Raw genomic sequence first — 15927 nt, 5'->3', positions numbered from 1 at the left:
AAGATTAGAGAGCCCTGTAATTTTTATCACAGGTATACCTCAACTATGAGAGACAATGAGGAAAAAAAACATAAAATCAGAGTCTGATTTTTAAAGAATATATTTGCAAATTATGGTGGAAAATAAGTATTTGGCAACCTACAAACAAGCAAGTTTTCTGGCTTTCACAGACCGGTAACAACTTCTTTAAGAGTCTCCTCTGTCCTCCACTCACCTGTATTAATGGCACCTGTTTGAACTTGTTATCAGTATAAAAGACACCTGTCCAAAACCTCAAGCAGTCCTACTCCAAACTCCACTATGGCCAAGACCAAAGAGCTGTCAAAGGACACCAGAAACAAAATTGTAGACCTGCACCAGGCTGGGAAGACTGCATCTGCAATAGGCAAGCAGCTTGGTGTGAAGAAATCAACAGTGGGAGCAATTATTGGAAAATGGCATACAATACCATACAGACATACAAACCACTGATAATCTCCCTCGATCTGGAGCACCACGTAATATCTCACCCCGTGGTGTCAAATGATCACAAGAATGGTGAGCAAAAACTACTGAATGACCTGCAGAGAGCTGGGACCAAAGTAACAAAGATTACCTGATGGCGCCAGGGACTCAAATCATTATGCCGCCAGGGACTCAAATCATGCAGTGCCAGATGTGTCCCCCTGCTTAACCCCTTCCCGACCTATGACATACCTGTACGTCATGGGTGGCAAGGTGTTCCCGACCCATGACATACAGGTACGTCATGAACATTTTTGCCGCTACTCCCGCAGCGCCCGGTAAGATGGTGGCTATCACTGATAGCCAGCCATCTTACCATGCGACCACGGGGGGTTTCATCCCCCACCCCCCCCAGCGATCGCTGCTATCAGCTAGTCAAATCTGACTAGCTGATAGCAGCGCGGTGTGTGAGTCCCGATCACGGGGATCGGGACACACACACCGCTCTAAGTGTCCCTGACCAGTCTCCCGGTGTCACTTACCCGTCCATGCGGCGTCCCGAGCGGCGTCCTCCAGGCGGTCCCGGCGGCGCTGCGTCCCGGAGGTGAGTTTCCGGCAGCAGTGCGGCATCTTCATTGGCAGCAGTGAGATCGCCGTAAAGCGATCTCACTGCTGCCTCTGGGAGTTTCAAAACTGCAACTCCCAGCATGCCCAGACAGCCTTTGGCTTTCTGGGCATGCTGGGAGTTGTAGCTTTGCAACATCTGGAGGTCCACAGTTTGGAGACCACTGTATAATGGTCTCCAATCTGTGCTCTTCCAGATGTTGCAAAACTACAACTCCCAGCATGCTCAGTCTGTCCAGGCATGCTGGGAGTTGTAGTTCTCTAACATTTGGAAGAGCACAGATTGGAGACCATTATACAGTGGTCTCCAAACTGTGGACCTCCAGATGTTGCAAAACTACAACTCCCAGCATGCCCAGACTGCCCAAGCATGCTGGAAGTTGTAGTTCGGCAACATCTGATCCTTCAGATATTGCCGAACTACAACTTCCAGCATGCCTGGGCGTCTGGGCATGCTGGGAGTTGTAGTTTTGCAACAACTGGAGGCACACTAGTTGGGAAACATTGTCCTTTCCTACCTCAGTGCCTCCAGCTGTTGCAATTGTTGCAAAACTAAAACTCCCAGCATGCACTGACAGACCATGCATGCTGGGAGTTGTAGTTTTGCAACAGCTGGAGGCACACTGGTTTGGAAACACTAAGTTTGGTTGCAAAACACTTGAAAGTTTATTACCTAACTTAGTGTTTCCAAACCAGTGTGCCTCCAGCTGTTGCAAAACTACAACTCCCAGCATGCACGGACAGCCAAAGGGCATGCTCGGAGTTTGCAACAGCTGGATGTTTGCCCCCTCCCCCCAATGTGAATGTACAGGGTACACTCACATGGGCGGAGGTTTACAGTGAGTGCTGCAAGTTTGAGATGGCGCAAATTTTGCGCTGCAGCTCAAACTTCCAGCGGCAAACTTGCTGTGAACCTCTGCCCATGTGAATGTACCCTAAATGTACCTTAGTGAAAACACTACACTACACTAACCTAAAATAAAAAGTAAAAAACACTACATATACAAATACCCCTACACAGCCCCCCTCCCCCCAAAAAATGAAAAACGTCTGGTACGCTACTGTTTCCAAAACGGAGCCTCCAGCTGTTGCAAAATAATAACTCCCAGTATTGCCGGACAGCCATTGACTGTCCAGGCATGCTGGGAGTTTTGCAACAGCTGGAGGCACCCTGTTTGGCAATCATTGGCATAGAATACCCCTATGTCCACCCCTATGCAAATCCCTAATTCAGGCCTCAAATGCGCATGGCGCTCTCTCACTTTGAAGCCCTGTCGTATTTCAGGGCAACAGTTTTGGGACACATATGGGGTATCTCCGTACTCAGGAGAAATTGCCTTACAAATTTTGGGGGGCTTTTTCTTCTTTAACCCCTTATGAAAAGGTGAAGCAATTTTCCAATTTTTCTCAAGATTTTCAAAATCGTAATTTTTCAGGGCCCAGTTCAGCTTTGAAGCCCTCTAATGTCTTCCAAAAGTAAAAACTTGTCAATTTTTTTATGCAAACACAAAGTAGACATATTGTATATGTGAATCAAAATGTAATTTATTTGGAATATCCATTTTCCTTTCAAGAAGAGACTTTCAAAGTTCGAAAAATGCTAAATTTTCAAAATTTTCATGAAATTTTTAGATTTTTTACCAAGAAAGGATGCAAATATCAGTGAAATTTTACCAATAACATAAAGTAGAATATGTCACGAAAAAACAATCTCGGAATCAGAATGATAAGTAAAAGCATTCCAGAGTTATTAATGTTTAAAGTGACAGTGGTCAGATTTTCAAAAAATGCCCAGGTCCTGAAGGTGAAAATGGGCTGGGTCATGAAGGGGTTAAAGGGGTACTCCGGTGAAAACCTTTTTTCTTTTAAATCAACTGATGGCAGAAATTTAAACATATTTGTAAATTACTTCTATTAAAAAATCTTAATCCTTCCAGTACTTATTAGCTGCTGAATGCTACAGAGGAAATTCCTTTCTTTTTGGAACACTGATGACATCACGACCACAGTGATCTCTGCTGAGATCTCTGTCCATTTTAGCAACCATGCATAGGAGATGCATGCTAAGGGCAGAATGGTGGCTCAGTGGTTAGCACTGCTGCCTTGCAGTGCTGGGGACTTGGGTTCAAATCCCACTAAGGACAACAATAAATAAAGCATTATTATAATAAAGTCAGCAGAGAGAACTGTGCTCGTGGCATTCCAAAAAGAAAAGAATTTCCTCTGTAGTATTCAGCAGCTAATAAGTACAGGAAGGATTAAGATTTTTTAATAGAAGTAATTTTACAAATATGGCAAATAAGCAAGAGATTTCCGGCACTGCTAACTGGTAACTGGTTAGCTGAGTAGATCGGTATAAACCGCATTAGCTTCCATGAGGCTATGTTTGCTGCAGTATACAGGGGTGCTCGGTGAAGGTGCACAAATCGCTATTTCCAATATAGAGGTATAAGAAAAACCGCACTCACCCGTATATCTTCGTGCAGGATACAATTTATTTCAACAAAGTGGCAGAAAATAAATTGTATCCTGCACGAAGATATACGGGTGAGTCCGGTATTTCTTATACCTCTATAATTTACAAATATGTTTAACTTTCTGCCACCAGTTGATTTAAAAGAAAAAAGGTTTTCACCGGAGTACCCCTTTAAGCCAGTACATGTCTGGGCCTGTGTGAAGTTTGCTAGAGAGCATTTGGATGATCCAGAAGGGTATTGGGAGAATGTCATATGGTCAGATGAAACCAAAGTAGAACTTTTGGTAAAAATTCAACTCGTCATGTTTGGAGGAGAAAGAATGCTGAGTTGCATCCATAGAACACCATACCTACTGTGAAGCATGGGAGTGGAAACATGTTTTGGGGCTGTTTTTCTGCCAAGAGACCAGGACGACTGATGCGTGTAAAGGAAAGAATGAATGGGGCCATGTATCATGAGATTTTGAGTGAAAACCTACCATCAGCAAGACATTGAAGATGAAACGTGGCTGAGTCTTTCAGCATAACAATGATCCCAAACACACCGCCCAGGCAACGAAGGAGTGGCTTCTTAAGAAGCATTTCAATGTCCTGGAGTGGCCTAGCCAGTCTCCAGATTTCAACCCCATAGAAAATCTTTGGAGGGAGTTGAAAGTCCATGTTGCTCAGTGACAGCACCAAAACATCACTGCTCTATAAGAGATTTGCATGGAGGAATGGGCCAAAATACCAGCAACAGTGTGTGAAAACCTTGTGAAGGCTTACAGAAAATGTTTGACCTTGCCAACAAAGGGTATATAACAAAGTATTGAGATGAACTTTTGTTATTGTCAAAATACTTATTTTCCACCATAATTTGCAAATAAATTCTTAAAAAAATCAGACTCTCTCTCATAATTGAGGTATACCTATGATGAAAATTACAGGCCTCATCTTTTTAAGAGGGAGAACTTGCACAACTGGTGACAATACTTTTTTGCCCCACTGTAGTTTGTGAGCTTTTATTAATGAGGACAGTCCTACTCTATGTCACAGAGGTCCTCTCTTAGTTGGTGAAAATTGGTCTTACTAAAGACGAAGACGAAGACTACTACTACTACTTCCTACTACTACTTCCTACTACTACTACTTCCTACTACTACTACTACTTCCACTACTACTACTACTTCCTACTACTACTACTACTTCCACTACTACTACTACTTCCACCACTACTACTACTACTACTTCCACCACTACTACTACTACTACTTCCACCACTACTACTACTACTACTTCCACCACTACTACTACTACTACTTCCACCACTACTACTACTACTACTTCCACCACTACTACTACTACTACTTCCACCACTACTACTACTACTACTTCCACCACTACTACTACTACTACTTCCACCACTACTACTACTACTACTTCCACCACCACTACTACTACTACTTCCACCACCACTACTACTACTACTTCCACCACCACTACTACTACTACTTCCACCACCACTACTACTACTACTTCCACCACCACTACTACTACTACTTCCACCACCACTACTACTACTACTTCCACCACCACCACTACTACTACTACTACTACTACTACTACTACTACTACTACTACTACTACTACTACTACTACTACTACTACTACTACTACTACTACTACTACTACTACTACTACTACTACTACTACTACTACTACTACTACTACTACTACTACTACTACTACTACTACTACTACTACTACTACTACTACTACTACTACTACTACTACTACTACTACTACTACTACTACTACTACTACTACTACTACTACTACTACTACTACTACTACTACTACTACTACTACTACTACTACTACTACTACTACTACTACTACTACTACTACTACTACTACTACTACTACTACTACTACTACTACTACTACTACTACTACTACTACTACTACTACTACTACTACTACTACTACTACTACTACTACTACTACTACTACTACTACTACTACTACTACTACTACTACTACTACTACTACTACTACTACTACTACTACTACTACTACTACTACTACTACTACTACTACTACTACTACTACTACTACTACTACTACTACTACTACTACTACTACTACTACTACTACTACTACTACTACTACTACTACTACTACTACTACTACTACTACTACTACTACTACTACTACTACTACTACTACTACTACTACTACTACTACTACTACTACTACTACTACTACTACTACTACTACTACTACTACTACTACTACTACTACTACTACTACTACTACTACTACTACTACTACTACTACTACTACTACTACTACTACTACTACTACTACTACTACTACTACTACTACTACTACTACTACTACTACTACTACTACTACTACTACTACTACTACTACTACTACTACTACTACTACTACTACTACTACTACTACTACTACTACTACTACTACTACTACTACTACTACTACTACTACTACTACTACTACTACTACTACTACTACTACTACTACTACTACTACTACTACTACTACTACTACTACTACTACTACTACTACTACTACTACTACTACTACTACTACTACTACTACTACTACTACTACTACTACTACTACTACTACTACTACTACTACTACTACTACTACTACTACTACTACTACTACTACTACTACTACTACTACTACTACTACTACTACTACTACTACTACTACTACTACTACTACTACTACTACTACTACTACTACTACTACTACTACTACTACTACTACTACTACTACTACTACTACTACTACTACTACTACTACTACTACTACTACTACTACTACTACTACTACTACTACTACTACTACTACTACTACTACTACTACTACTACTACTACTACTACTACTACTACTACTACTACTACTACTACTACTACTACTACTACTACTACTACTACTACTACTACTACTACTACTACTACTACTACTACTACTACTACTACAATTTTAAGCAAACCCCTCACCCTTTTTAGTGCAAAAAAAAAAAAAAAAAAACAATATTCAAATCATCTTGATTTTTTTCAGTATCACCTTGGCATGCTATTAAATAAGTAGCTTATGGTTGTCTGAGGAATGTTCTTGCACACTGAAAACACTTGTGCACACAAATCAGGACCTGCTGCTGGTAGTTCCCTTTTATTGCCTACCAACCAAGTCCCAAATGTACTTTATGGGAGACAGGTGCGGAGACGCTGCAGGCCAAGGAAGAACATTTAGGCTCCACAAAGTAGCAAGAGCAATATGCAACTTAAAGGGGTACTCCGCCCCTAGCATCTTATTCCCCATCGGTCCAGAATTAGGGATGTCCCGATACCGATACTGGTATCGGTATCGGGGACGATACTCAGCATTTGCATGGTATTGGGAACTCGTTTAATGTCCCTGATACCTGTTGCTGTGTGGCCGCTGTCCCGTTCTCCGCTGTCCCGTTCTCCCGATCGCATCATTGCATCCTATGGAGGAGCATCAGACACACGTCACTCCTCCCCTGCGCCCAGCGTAATGCTACAGAGGAAGAAAAAAGTGACGTGTATGTCACATGCTCCTCCGTAGGACGCAATGATGCGAGAGAACGGGACAGCGGAGCAGCAACACCCGAGGACAGCCGCAGGCGAGTGCTGTCTATATAACGTGAGTGCTGTCTATATAAGGGGGGGGGGGAGGCCTGCTGTCTATAAGGGGCTGGTCTGCTCCCTACAAGGGGGGACCCTGCTCCCTGTCTACAAGGAGGGGGCCCACTGTCTACAAGGGGGGGGGGGCTGCTGTCTGTAAGGGGGACATGGGGGGGGGGGCGCTGTCTACAAGGGGGACAAGGGGGGCCTGTTGTCTACAAGGGGGACACGGGGGGGGCACTGTCTAGAAGGGGGACAAGAAATGAGACCTCATACCGGCCCGTACGCGGAAAAATAAAAAAAGTTATAAGGGTTAGAAGATGAGAATTTTTAACATATATATTTTCCTGCATGTAGTTATGATTTTTTTCCAAAGTACGACAATATCCAACCTATATAAGTAGGTTATCATTTTAACCGTATAGACCTAAAGAATAAAGATAAGGTGTTATTTTTACCGAAAAATGCACTGTGTAGAAATGGAAGCCCCCAAAATTAATTATAAAATGAATTTTTTTTTCCTTTTGTCGCACAATGATTTTTTTCCGTTTCGCCGTGGATTTTTTGGTAAAATGACTAATGTCACTGCAAAGTAGAATTGGTGGCGCAAAAAATAAGCCGTCATATGGATTTTTAGGTGCAAAATTGAAAGCGTTATGATTTTTAGAAGGTGATGAGGAAAAAAGGAAAATGCAAAAACGGAAAAACCTTAAGGGGTTAAAAATAAATACACTCATAATATCCCCATGTTGTCGTCACATTATATTGTTGATTTTGTTCTATAGTACATATAGGGGATCCCCATACTAAGTTAGCAATAATGGCCTTATGCCCAGTGTTGGACATTGTTTGCTTTTGTGCCTTGTTGCTATTGCTCTTGATGGCGTTGTTTACCCCTCCGGTTAGGCCTTCCATAGTGACCCCCACTAGTGGATCGATAGAGCTGGTCTTTATCCAGACTTTGGCCCTTATGGCCCTTCTTCCTAGGCCCCTTGCATCCATTTACTTATGGTTGCTTTTTGCGCTTCCCTCTCTTTCTTTCCCCTACTAGGATCAAGACTCTTCTCGTCTCTTCCTCTTGCGGGCTGGACACCTCTGGAGACTGCGACACGACTGGTAAGTGATACCCATCTACACACATACACCATGGCAGCTAACATTAAATTTGTGTCCCTGAACGTTCAGGGATTGAATACCCCTGAAAAACGAGCACAGCTGCTTTATACCCTACATAAACAAAGGGTGCATGTACTCGCTTTTCAGGAAACACACTTTAAAACCAATCATCTTCCAGCTATCTCCACTAAATATTACAGTACTTGGATACACAGCACCAACCCCCAATCTAAATCCAAAGGTGTCTCTGTGGCTATACATAAATCCCTCCCAGTACAAATTGATTCATCCCTAATAGACCCGTAAGCGCGTTTTGTTTTTGTCAACTGTGAATTGGCAAATCGCCTGTTCACTCTAGCCTCCATTTACGCCCCGAACAGAGACCAGGTTCCCTTTCTAATTAAAACCCTATCCTCACTTTCTAACTTTGCCAAAGGCCCGATTATCCTCAGTGGTGATCTTAACCTACCCTTATTCCCACACCTTGATACGTCCGCGGGTACCACTACGATCTCTCATGCTAAACAGAGCCCTTAGAAAAAAACTGTATTCCCTACAACTTAGCGACGTATGGAGGATATTTCACCCACAAAATAAAGACTGAGTTTTTCTCCTCCCCGAGACAATCTTATAGCCGCCTAGTCTATGTTTTTTGCCCGCACCATTTATTGCCCTCTATATCCTCTCGCCAGCATCGGCGTCCGAACGCTCTCTGACCATGCCCCTGTGTTCTGTACGCCGACGGTTCCTTCTCTGTCGAAACCTCAATCCTCCTGGAGGTTGAACTAGTCTCGCTTGAGGGACCCGGTTTGTCTGCAAGACCTGAAAGACTCCAAATCAAAGTTTCACTCAGATCACGAATCAGACTCCTCATCCCCAATGATCAAGTGGGAAACTCTAAAATGTGTCCTCAGAGGTGTCTTGATTAAACACGGTTCCAGGCTGAAGAAGGAGTCGTCAGCAAAATTATTCTCGCTCCAACAACATTTGCATACCTTAGGGACCCAACACAAACACTCTCAACAAGAAAACGTATTGAGGGAACTTATTAAGGTCAGAGGGGAACTCTTATCACTCTTACCTGCTCAACATACCTACTATAGACAGCTTACCGGACGTCTATTCTATGAATGGGGGAACAAGGCAGGGAAACTTTTAGCGAGGGCGCTGAAAGAGAAGAAATCCTCTCTATTCATTTCGTCCATTAAACCTCCCAAGGGTCCCCAGTGTTTCTTAACTCCTGACATTTTGGAGACCTTTCACCAGTATTATATGACCCTTTATAATTTGCCCCCTCCCGCTCACTCGGTCCACCTAAATGCTGAACCTCTTACACTGTCCCAATACATTAATAACATGGCCTTACCACGTCTTTCCTGCCAGACGATCCAAGACCTAGAAGCCCCATTCACCCCTATGGAACTGGAAGCTGCGGTCTCCACTATGCCTTCTGGGAAAATTCCCGACCAGATGGCTATACTGCAAAGTTTTATAAAACAATGCTACCTGATCTCTCCCCTATTATCATCGCGGCTTTCAATGACATATCGGTGACATCGCCCCCTCCACCCTCTTTCTTGCGAGCGTACATCACGATCATACCCAAAGACAAGCTAAAGCTAAGCTAATAGCTAACAGACTCGCGGCGCACATGCCGGCTCTAATCCACCTGGACCAAGTGGGATTTGTGAGGGGCAGAGAGGCGAGAGATAACACCCTCCGCACGTTCTCGGCCATCCATTATGCCCATAAACATAACTCTCCACTCTTTCTACTCTCCTTGGATGCCGAGAAAGCCTTTGACCGGGTGGATTGGAGCTTCATGTCAGCCACGCTGTCTCAAGTAGGGATTGGTGAAAATATGTTGTCCTGCATAATGGCCCTGTATTCCAACCCCCAAGCCCAAGTTAGGATAAATGGTCGTCTGCCTCAGCCTTCTAGCATATGTAATGGAACGCGTCAGGGCTGCCCCCTCTCTCCATTGCTTTATGTGCTGTGTATGGTGCACCTGCTGAATGATATCCGACAAAATCCAGATATAAGAGGTCTCGACTTGACGTCACACCATTATAAGTGTACGGCTTTTGCAGACGATCTTTTACTATACCTCTCCGCCCCGCTGATTTCTCTCCCCTCACTTCTCTCAACCATTAAGCGCTTTTCCCTCTTCAGCAATTACAAACTAAATCAGACGAAATGTGAGGAGTTAAATGTGACTTTGCCCAAATCAACTCTAGACAGTCTGAAATCTTCATACCCTTTTCAGTAGCAAGCCTCTTCTATCACCTATCTGGGGATACAAGTACCGGAAAAATTTACTGACACGTATAAACTGAACTTTCCCCCCATTCTAGCTTCCCTGAGGAGAGATCTGATGAGATGGGAAAGGAAAGATTTCTCTTGACTGGGCAGAATAAACATCATGAAGATGAATGTCCTCCCCCCACTCATATCAATTTTCTGGCATTCCTATCCATCTACCCAGAACTTTCTTCAGGGAACTTACAATCCACATTACAATCTGATTTTATATGGGCGCGCAAACACTCTAGACTGGCAAGACACGTTCTCCTAAGAAGGAAATGTGATGGACGTCTAGCTCTTCCTGACTATTTCTCCTATTATTTAGCAACTCTATTGACTAGGGTTCTAGACTGCTGTCACCCATCTACTGGAAAACAATGGGTCTCAATGGAGAGTCAGACGATCGAAACAGATCTAAGGGCTTTCCTTTGGCGCCCAGACCTTATGATCACTGAAGTAAATGTGTCCACCCTCCCTCCAGTCTTATTTTCGATATGCCGGGCGCGTAGATTGTACATGTCTAAATTAAATATTTTTCCGCAAAATGGTCCCTTGATATCTCTCTTTCATAATCCCGCATTCCCACCTACAAGCCTGAAGCGTCGATTCCTAAACTTTGACCACGACAAATGGATCACCTTCCAGGCTTTGTGTACCCAAACATCTCTCAAACCCTTACAGGACATATTTAGTTGATGAGACCCTGTCCCTTATTCATATCTTTCAATACAACCAACTGAGGCATTTCTACGGTGCTATGAAACTCAAGCTAAACCTACACCGTCCACTCACGACATTTGAACAGTTATGTATTTCCACTCGTCTAATTGACCATACGGTTAACGTACTGTACACCCTGATATTAGAAGAGATGACTGCACTGCCTTTGCCCTTTAGGAAGGGGTGGGGAAAAGATATTGGTCACCCCATACCAGAGACTGATTGGCGCAGAGCAATGATAAATTGTCATAAAACCTCCTTAGCCTGTAAAGCACAAGAGACGAATTATAAAGTTTTAACGATATGGTACAGGGTCCCCGCCCAATTAGCCGCTTTCTACCCAGGGGTCTCGGACAAATGCTGGAGATGTGACACGAACAAAGGCTCTATGCTGCATATCTGGCTGACATGCCCCTCTTTGTCCTCTTTCTGGGACAAGGTGTTGGACTTCATCTCTCGAGTCACATCTGTACAGCTTACCGCGACTCCTGAGGTCACCCTTCTTTCTATCCTCCCCCCATCCATAGCCAAACATACTTCGAAACTCATTGCATATTTCCTGTTAGCGGCGCGTACAGTCATTCCTAGACTTTGGAAGTTCACCCCCCACCATCACCTCCTGGTTTCAAGAGATGTCCCGAATCCATAGGATGTAGGAACTCACCACTGACATATCTAACCAGACATCCCGATACGTGGCGATATGGCTCCCATGGACTACATTCCTTTCTTCTCCGAAATTCGAAACCCTACATTTGCAGTCATAACACCCACTCAGAAACGTTTAGACTTCGCTATTGGGTATAGACGATAGCGAAAACCACTAACCATCTATATCATTCTGGGACCTCTTTTCATGATACTAGTCGTGTCCGCACAGGAAACATGAGGACCAGAGGCCTCTCCAGTCCGCAGGGTGAGTTCGCTTCTCTTTTCTTTTACTGATCCTTCTTGCCCACTTTCCTCTTTCCCTCTTTACTCCCTCCATTCTCAACCCCCCCCCCCCTCCTTAGCCTCTTCTACTCCTACCTCTTGATTATCCCTCCCCCCCCTCTTTTTCTCCTCGTACACCCTTGTTTGTAATTCCCCACTTTTCTACAATAGAGTTATTAGACTGCACCTATATGGCATGTTTTCGAAGTGCGTATTATAGATTCTCTCTAGCTGCAGGATCTGAGTCACCGTCACGCATTCCCTGTGATGAGGTAATGTGCCTTGCTTCACCTTTATGAGAGACATTTCTACACATCTGGTCTCGATAGTATTTTTGACAATCTATGCAACTCCATAGTGGACCCAGATACCCCTGTGTGTTTTCACACTACCCCATACTGAGTATCTTGTTTGACGTAGTGCCATGTTACATGCTACTGTTCTGTGATCTGTGATATTTTGACTTCATGATTTATGATTCTTGATTTTTGTCTTTTACTTCAGTTTTATTGTATGACTATTGTAACCCTTAATAAAACTTTGAATTTGAAAAAAAAAAAATAAAAAGTCAATTTCAGTGAGGCTTGTGGTGTTAATTTGAATTCCTGGGCAGCCAACAAACTCAGGAATCTGTGGCTCATAATCGTCCAAAACTGGGGTCCAGGGTTACTAGTATGGGGGACAGGGAAGCTTGTACGGTGGACAGGGAAGATTGTACAGGGGACAGTGTCATTGGTATGGGTTTACTGGCATTGCCCTGCGGGCACCATTTTAAGGGCTCCTCATTGCTGGATGATGATGATGACGACGGGAAGGTGGAAAAAGGTGGGGTCTACCACTTTCCCCTCATTGGCGATTTCAGTGTCAGAGGTTAGCATGGCATATGCCTCCTCCACCAAAAGAACTCCACGTGACATTTTACATTTTTATAGGGGGGGGGTAAGTAAATGTAGTGCTTTACTTTTTATTTTTGCGTGCCGTGTATGTGTATGTGTAAGCTGCCCTCCTGACCAAAAAAAAAAGAATAAAAAGAATAGGGCATGTCCTGGTGCAGATTGCTTTGCTGTCCCTGCCTAATCGACTCTGTCCCTATCACCTCTGCCCAAACACAGGTTCCCAGGCTCCAGCAGCTGCCGCCGCTCGTGCCTGCTGACGTGATCGTGGAACCCCGCGAAATGCATGCATGTTGCTGTGCGATAAGTACCAGGGCACAGCGCCATACATTTAAGTCACGGGTCCTCTAGGGGTTAAAGTGAATGTGTCATCAGATAATGACCTATTGTTTAAATCAGGTTTTGAGGTTAAAGGAATACACCAATGCATGCAAACATAACCTTTATCCAAAGGACAAGGGATACGTTTCTGATCTCCGGAACGTGCCTGAAGCTCTCTGTGCACACACAAAAACACACCCTCCCTGCATTCTCCATGGGAGCACCAGAGAACCACAAGAAAGGCACGTGTGTATCTCTTGCGCTTATATAGAGAATGCATGCACAGAACCCAGGGTCAACACGTCCCTTTGAAGCACTCTATACAGGAGCACCGGAGATTTAAAAAAAGCTATATTTAGGTATCTCTGGTGCCCCTATAGAGAATGCTTGGAAGGGTGTGTCATTCTGCAGATCTCGGGGGGATCCCAGCACTCAGACCCTCTGTGATCAAACACTTATGCCCCACACTTTGGCTAGGGGATATATTTACAAAAGCTGGGGGGGGGGTTTTCTCAAATTTTCCATAATACTATCTACATTTTATAATAATCCTGAAAACTTATTTATTTTCTAGCCACTAAGCCTAAAACTGAGCTGAGATTTTCTGTTCTGTACAGATCATTAGCGAGTAGCGAGATAACACTGGATATATCACAATTCACAGCAATGACAAGCATCCCCCCCATCCCTGTGGAATGACTTTTGAAAAGTGGGACAGGTCCTGTATAGTAAAAACGTTCAAAAATTTTAATAAACTGCAATCAGAAAATAAAAACAGATTAGAAAAAAAAAAGAACATGTTTTACCATTTGACTCTAATCAGAAAAATCAAACATTCCATTTACTGGCTATACAGTTTTGCATACATAATACATACAGTTTAGAGCTATAATTGTCACTACAACATTGTACATACTTTTTACAAAAGTAATCATATTATAATTATATGGTTTTTTTCTCACCCTTTCCAGTAAGCTCATTTCTTGAAATTCTGGACTTGTATTAGACAATCTTTGCAAAGTATGGGTAAGATCATAAGAGGTTGAGAAGTAAAATCCATCAATACCAAGAACATGGTTGATCATGGAAAGGAATGTTTTATTATCCTGTAACTGGTAAATGAAAATCATTTTAACATTTTTCTTTATTATAAAAAGTACTTACATGCAATACTGATAAAACCAGCAAATAGATATTTTACTACATGGCAAATAAAGGGCCAAACATATTTATATGAATGTTATCTCAAAGAAAATGGACAATCAAAGCAACAGCTTTACATGGTTATTTTTCATCTACATATAAAAGTCTAAGTCTGTTGAAGCAATCAATGAAATTACAACACAAGTGTGTGTGGATATAATGCTTAACAAGCAACAAAAACACATTCCTACACCTTTATTCCCACAAATTGCATTGAGTTTAGACAAGGAAGAAATTTGCAGATGCCGTTGATTTTGCCATGGACTCCACTGCAAGGGCAGAAATCAAAGCAAAAATTCACAGCAAATGGCTATAAGAAAATGAATATCCAACATTTATGTAGAGTATTCATATGATTTTGTGGATTGTCCTGCTGTTAAATGAGAGGCATCTGATGTTGTCCTCTCATTCATAAAGATCAGTCACATCAATTGCACACTAAGGAAAGGGTCACACGTGTAGTATTTTGCTGCATATTTTCTACAGCTGATTTTTCTACATTGACTTCAGTGGGCAGGAAAACCTAAAAGGTTAAAACTATATGTCTACTACTATAGTAATATACTCAATTGCAGAAGAGAATACTTACCACCTACAAACATCTAGAAATACTTGCTGATTTGGCAGCTGATCTTGCTAAGTGAGTAAAGTGAAACTGTCCAATATTCATATGCCTTCAGACACAGAGGCTTAACCCAGTAAGAACATAGGGGGAGATTTATCAAAACCTGTGCAGAGGAAAAGTTGCCCAGTTGCCCATAGCAACCAATCAGATCACTTCTTTCATTTTGCACAGGCCTTGTTAAAAATGAAAGAAGCGATCTGATTGGTTGCTATGGGCAACTGGGCAACTTTTCCTCAGGACAGGTTTTGATAAATGTCCCCCATGATTGATCAGTGTTAATGGTGCTCCATTAGTGCAGGCTGCTGAGGCTGCCTGTGCTACTGAAGCACTGATCGGACAGACTTTCTGTCTGTCCCTTCAGATGAACAAGACCCTGCAATATGACCCCATTGAGCCACAGGCACTTGCTTTTCAGCATTTTAGATGCAGAGATCAGCTTTGATCACAACGTCTAAAAGGCAATGGTGAATAATGGCCTGATCAGTGGTGTCCGGTATTAGCCATGGATCCAGGCTGCTGATAGCATCCAAGAAAAAAATGGGTGAGAAGAAGTGAGCTCAGCTCCCGTGTATATATATATATATATATATATATATATA

The 15927-nt window shown here is 42.6% G+C and overlaps 1 protein-coding gene across 4 annotated transcripts in view; it reads right to left on the bottom strand.

Moving 5' to 3' along the window:
* Nucleotides 1–15927, bottom strand: part of SACM1L (SAC1 like phosphatidylinositide phosphatase) — a 647794-nt gene that overhangs the window by 458754 nt on the left and 173113 nt on the right. For all 4 annotated transcript variants that reach the window (XM_056520232.1, XM_056520231.1, XM_056520230.1 and 1 more), the window contains one exon: nucleotides 14463–14612. In XM_056520232.1, the coding sequence (XP_056376207.1) occupies nucleotides 14463–14612 (150 nt within the window). The remainder of the gene's footprint in view (nucleotides 1–14462; nucleotides 14613–15927) is intronic.

The sequence above is a fragment of the Hyla sarda genome, chromosome 5 (assembly GCF_029499605.1).
Source record: "Hyla sarda isolate aHylSar1 chromosome 5, aHylSar1.hap1, whole genome shotgun sequence".
Lineage (NCBI taxonomy): Eukaryota > Metazoa > Chordata > Amphibia > Anura > Hylidae > Hyla > Hyla sarda.
The sequence above is the reverse complement of the archived record's forward strand: the minus strand, read 5'-3'. Positions and strand labels throughout refer to the sequence as shown.